The 6,249-nt window shown below is 42.9% G+C and overlaps 1 protein-coding gene and 2 non-coding genes across 3 annotated transcripts; all 3 read right to left on the bottom strand.

Annotated features, from left to right (window-relative positions):
• Window positions 1-347: 347 nt before the first annotated feature.
• On the bottom strand, window positions 348-2,838 carry LOC131349951 (origin recognition complex subunit 4-like). Its single transcript, XM_058385362.1, has 6 exons — window positions 2,587-2,838; window positions 2,260-2,350; window positions 2,090-2,165; window positions 1,901-2,004; window positions 655-837; window positions 348-548 (listed from the first exon to the last, which is right to left on the bottom strand). Exons 1-6 carry the CDS (start codon window positions 2,763-2,765, stop codon window positions 348-350), a joined length of 834 nt encoding a protein of 277 aa, XP_058241345.1. The 5' UTR covers window positions 2,766-2,838.
• Window positions 2,839-5,053: 2,215 nt separating this feature from the next.
• Window positions 5,054-5,135, bottom strand: trnas-gcu (transfer RNA serine (anticodon GCU)). Its single transcript has one exon. It is a non-coding gene; the product is annotated as a tRNA-Ser (tRNA).
• A 302-nt stretch (window positions 5,136-5,437) lies between these two features.
• trnaf-gaa (transfer RNA phenylalanine (anticodon GAA)) lies at window positions 5,438-5,510 on the bottom strand. The gene has a single exon. It is a non-coding gene; the product is annotated as a tRNA-Phe (tRNA).
• Between the last annotated feature and the right edge of the window lie 739 nt (window positions 5,511-6,249).

Here is a 6,249-nt window from a genome sequence, read left to right as displayed (position 1 = left end):
CCAAATTAAAAGAAATAAACACTTGAGATATATCAGTCTGTGTGTAATGGCTCTATATAATACAGCAGTTTCACTTGTTGAATTGAATTACTGAAATAAATCAACTTTGCACCTGTATATATATATATATATATATATATATATATAAAGCCTTTAGATATTTTTATTTTACTCTAATTGGTCATGCTTGGTCAAATCATGGTTGTCATGGTTAGAATTGGATCATTATAATTACTCCCTCATCATCATCATCATCATCAGTGGTGAGGAAGACGAGGAGAGAGAACACGTGCTATGTACAATCGAGGAAAACACGTGAGCTTCCTCCAGCAGTGTAACACTTCAGTTCAGGTTCGTGATGCGGTGTGTCGTACCGAGACGCAGAGGTTCCACTCCTGAGAGAACTTGCTGTCGGGGAAGTCATCCTGCAGCGTGAGCTCGGACCGAAAGGCGTCTCGATACTGACGGAAAGTCAGAGAACTCAACAGGTGAATCTGTCTGTGGGAAAAACGAGACTTCACACACTTTTCCAAGAGCTCAAGAACGTCCTGGAATAAACAAACAGGAAAAAAATACAGAGATTTTATAAACATGCGGCGTTTTTTGGTGACAGGTATATTAAGTGTGTGTGTGTGTGTGTGTGTGTGTACATACTAGTCTGCAGGTGAGTCCCACCACAGCTACAGGAGCCTGAGCAGACTGAGAAACATCCAGCAGGTTGTACAGCAGCGTCTGGTTCTTATGATGAGCAAACAGACCAAACTCTTCCAGGATGAAGAACACTGGCTGACTGCTGCTTTTATCACCTGCAGACAGACAGACAGGGAGGAAGACAGACAGGTAGACAGGCAGATAGACGGGCAGTCAGATAGGCAGGCATGTGGGCAGGCAGGTAGGCAGAGAGGTAGGCAGGCAGACAAACAGAGAAACAGACAGATAGGTAGGCATACAGACAGCCAGGTAGTCAGACAGACAGGCAGACAGGTAGGCCGACAGGCAGGCAGGAAGGAAGACAGACAGACAGGTAGGCAAACAGGAAGACAGGCAGGCAAGAAGGCAGACAGGAGGGAAGATAGACAGACAGGTGGGCAGACAGACAGGCAGGCAGGCAGGAAGACAGACAGAAAAACAGTTAGACAGGCAGGTGCACAGACAGGCAGACAGGAAGACAGACAGACAAACAGGTAGGCAGGCAGGAAGACAGACAGAAAGGAAGACAGCCAAGAAGGAAGACAGACAGACAGACAGACAGGTAGGCAGGCAGGCAGGCAGACAGACAGGTGCACAGACAGGCAGGCAGGCAAGAAGACAGACAAACAGGTAGGTAGGTAGGCAGGCAGACAGACAGCTGCACAGACAGGCAGGCAGGGAAGAAGACAGACAGGCAGGTAGGCAGGCAGGAAGACAGACAGGCAAGAAGGCAGACAGGCAGGAAGAAAGAAAGGAAGGAAGACAGGCAGGAAGACAGGCAAACAGGTAATGGCAGACAGACAGACAGGCAGGAAGATAGACAGACAGGTGGGCAGACAGACAGAAAGACAGACAGGTAGGCAGACAGACAGGAAGACAGGCAGGCAGACAGACAGGAAGGCAGGCAGGAAGACAGACAGAAAGACAGACAGGCAGGTGCACAGACAGGCAGACAGGAAGACAGACAGGTAGGTAGGTAGGTAGGCAGACAGACAGACAGACAGACAGACAGACAGGTGCACAGACAGACAGGCAGGCAAGAAGACAGACAGACAGGTAGGTAGGCAGGCAGGCTGACAGACAGACAGACTGGGTTATCAGTTACAGTAATATCACTCCCAAGTTTCTCTCACATTCACTTCTTTTGAATCATGTGATGTTGCCGCTCCTGTAACGTCCCAGCTGTATACACGACTCGAGAATTCCAGGAATACTGGAACACACTCACCAACACTTTGTCTCCTACGACGTTCTCCAGTTGAAGCTGGCGTGTGATCTCTCTCAGAGCGATCCGGTCGTCCATCTGCAGCAGACCTGCACGAGACACGCGGCCATGAACGGAGCCGTGACTTAAACCAGCAGCCTCTTTTAAACACACGCTCTTTTACACAACACTCACTGCTCAGGTGAACCTGCAGGACATTCATCTTCACCTCCTGCAAGTCCAGCAGCTCTCTCAGAGCACAACGTAGCAGCTACACACACACACACACACACACACAACAGCTTAGTGTAAAGTACATGTGTGTATCCTAACCTAACAGAAGTAGCACACAGACATCTTCGTACCATGGTTTTAACAGATCCACATGGACCGATGATATGCAAAGAGTTACTCTCACCGTGAACCGCTGTCCTCCTTAACAGCTCCAACAGGTGCCTAAAACACACACACACAGAATACATCAAGCACACACACACAGACACACACACACACAGAGAATACATCATGCACACACACACACACACAGAATACATCATGCACACACACACACACACACAGAATACATCATACACACACACACACACACACACAGAATACATCATACACCTTTACAAAATATAGGTCTTAGCAGACACCTCATATAAAGAGTGCATTCTGTTCTAAAAACCCACTTGTACTTCGATTCCAAGCCCATGGGTTTACCCTCAGCACTCTCTGGACCTTCAGACATCAGAAGAACAATTTTAAAACAAAGATTAGCATGCAGAGTGCAGACGACAGCGGATAGTACTTTAAAATCGATGTTTTTACAGCATACTCCAGCACTTCCTCTACAAACATTTACACACATATCTGGGTGATTCTCACGAAATCTTGGTTTTAAAAATTTCAAACATGAAAATTTTAAAAATGCTTAAATTAACTTTTTTTTTTAGACATTAGCAACAAAGTCTGCAGTGTTTGTGAACATTAATTTAAAAACTTTTACTTACCATTTAACACCTTTTTGAACATAATTTCCAAAAGTCCTAAAAAATCTCATTACTGCAACACTGTGAAAACATTAACACTGATAGAAAAGCAAATACATTTTCACAGTTTTAAAAATGGATTATTAATAGTCATGCACAGTTACTTCAAGTTCTGAAATAATATTTATTTTTAATTTAACAGTTTTTTAAATTTTGACTGATTTCTCTCATTACCGCAACACCGTCCACAATTTACAAACATTTTTTCTTTATATTTTGAAGAAACCTGACATTTTTTCAAAATGACGTGACAAACCTGAGAGAACATCATTTTAAGATTCTGCACATGCATTTAAAATCAAAGTACTATATCTCTATTAATTAAATTAACATCTAATAATCATGAGTTTCGGTAATGATATATAGGTTTCAGTAATGAGGTTAATTATTTGGGTAATGATAATAAGTATACTAGTCTGAGATTTATACTGAGCCTTGTATACTTTTTCTTATACCTTGTATAAGAAAAACATTAAAACAGGAATAAACAGGACAACATTTCAACGTTTACCTAAAAAACATGAAGCATTTTACCATGGCACTAAAAAATAACTGACCACTGTCTTTTTTTCTTTTCATGTTGCTTCTTAGTCAGCTCTTCAGTTTTCTTTATTTTTCCAGTTTGTTTTCGTTTTTGATTCCTGGAAGCGGAAAGAAAGCATTACATTAAATTAGTCTCATAACATGGGGAAAAACATTTTATGTATACATCATCATATAGTATAGAATTGATGCTTACTCTGTGTGTGTGTGTGTGTGTGTGTGTGTGTGTGTGTGTGTGTGTGTGTGTGTGTGTGTGAGAGTGTGTGTGTGTGTGTGTGTTCTATACTGGGCCTGAAGTTGTGGGGTAGAGCTTAATTTTAGTCTTTGAAATGAATTGAAAAGTAAAGTAAAAAAGAAAATAAAAAAACAAACAAATTACTAACAGAAGAACAAATAACTGTTTATTTATTATGTAATTAAATTACTAAATTATAACAAAATTGTGCAGCAAATTTATTAGGCTGCTGTCACTTTAAGAATCACACGACCTCCATGCCTTAGTGTGGCGGGAATTTCCCCCAGTATGAACAGTCCACTCAGTCCAGCACCAAAGTCCTGTTATAGTAGTGGCTAAAGGGATGTGTGTGTGTGTGTGTGTGTGTGTGTGTGTATACTCTCATGTACATTTCCTAACACTGTAGGGTGTTTATTGCTAATTACACCTGCTGTAACATCTCCAAACCTAACCTCTCTCTCTCTCTCCTAACCTCCCTCTTCTGTACTCCTCCAGCAGTTCTGGGTTTCTGTAGAATTTTTCCCTGAACTTTGTCACCCTAACCTTTGCTAAAGCTTTTTTTCACACTTGCTGATTGTCTACAATGAAACAAATCATAAAGCAAAATATCAACATTTAGGAAATTTGAAATTAATATTAAATTCATAAGAGATATTTAAAGTTCTCTTTACCACAACTGGCCTTAAATGGTTGCGGTGTTGCAGAGGATGAGGTGCCTCAAGATGTTTTGCTAACAATAGAGAAGCCATGATGGTTTTACTCATTATATATATATATATATATATATATAGAGAGAGAGAGAGAGAGAGAGAGAGAGAGAGAGAGAATTTATTTTTTTAAATTCATGATTGGCATGGATATGGAACAGAATAATATAATACATGAGACCATTCAGCAACGAATCTTTATAATCTTTATAATTGCGCTACCACCGTTTTGTCACAGCGGCGAGAGACTGCTGGTTTTGTTCCGGAAATTATTCATTTACTAATTAAGCACTGAGCGGGAACATGCACTAGGGGAATATTAAGAACAAAAGGCCCCCCTGGCAGCGGTGGGATTTGAACCCACACCTCCGAAGAGTTGAAATGTGGATTGGCGGTCCATATCCTCCACCTCCTGTTGAAGTGGCTTGTTTATATGAACTTACAGCATGTGTGTCCAACCAGCATGGGAATGCAGCCCAAGGTTGTGGAACACTTATGCCGAGTTCACACTGCACGATTTTCAAAGTAGTCGGATCACTGTTGTTTTCACGCTGCACGACTGTCTGGGGGAGCATTCAGTTGCCGCTGTGTGGCGCATAGCGGTAAAGAGGAAGCACATGCACGACGAGGGTGGGACTCTAACCCACGCGTGCAGAGCACAATGGATTAGCAGTCCATCGCCTTAACCTCTCAGCCACCTCGTCAGGTGGCACCGCTTCCAAGGAGCCTTGTCAAAAGCAGGGGTTTTCTAATGGCGTGAGGGCTAGGAGGCTACCTTGCCAATGATTTGTAGGCAGGTACTGAGGCATGCGGTCACGTAAACTGAAGGGTGCAGGCTAAGCATTCAACGAGAACCTAAGAGTTCTGTAGCATCCTAGTTTTTTTGCTCTCGTCTCGGACCAGGGGGCCTTTCAGACCTTTATCCTGCACTGTTTCCACGTTTTGCTGTTTTCAAGTCTGAGGCATAAGTTGCGGAACTGTGCTGGTGGACTACACTGCCTCCAGCTGCCGAAACCCGGGATTAAACCAGGGACCTTTAGATCTTCAGTCTAACGCTCTCCCAACTGAGCTATTTCGGCACCTCTGCCAGGCCTCTCCCGTACGTGTGAGTGATCAGGTTTTTGTCGGCACGACTGCGCACCACGTCCAGACCGGCGAGGCAAACTTCTTTAGAAAGCGGTAGAGCTTTTTCCTTAAGGGCATAGACAGAAGGCATGGGAGCCTTACACCACTCAAATCCCACGCTACCTGAGGGCGCCGGTGGGGTTACACGTGAGTGGTAAGATGACGACCGAGTCATTCGGCCAGACAAGGAGGAAGCCTGGCACGGGCACTACAAATGGTCTGCCGTGTGACTAACACGCCTTCCGCTTCACCAGCTCTACAGGAGACATCTAACCATTCCCAAGGAAGGAGGGAGCTCGGCCTTGGCTCGCGGCAGGTCACTGACCTTGAATGGTCTCGGCTTAAGGCCCCGTGGTCAACCGCCACCCCTGTAGCCATGGGCGGAAGGAACGCTTCTGCTTAAAGAAGAATAAGAAATGTGTTTGAATCCACATTTTCTAAAGGTGACTATATTATTATTACTATTATTTTTTAAATTATTTTTTAACCAGTCTGCTCTGATAAAAATATTCAGCCTGATCTACCTAATAAAAATAATTATGTAGTTCAAGTAAGACTAGTCTTTGTATTTATTATTTAATTTTCTATATGTAAGAAATACTTCTTGCTCTTAATTTCTGCATTTCCTTAGTCATTGTTTTGGGTTTGCTCTACTTAACTTTGAGAGTTTTAAAAGTGTATTTTTTATTGAAA

Source organism: Hemibagrus wyckioides, unplaced genomic scaffold (assembly GCF_019097595.1).
Source record: "Hemibagrus wyckioides isolate EC202008001 unplaced genomic scaffold, SWU_Hwy_1.0 Contig18, whole genome shotgun sequence".
Lineage (NCBI taxonomy): Eukaryota > Metazoa > Chordata > Actinopteri > Siluriformes > Bagridae > Hemibagrus > Hemibagrus wyckioides.
This window is presented reverse-complemented; position numbering and strand designations above follow the sequence as displayed.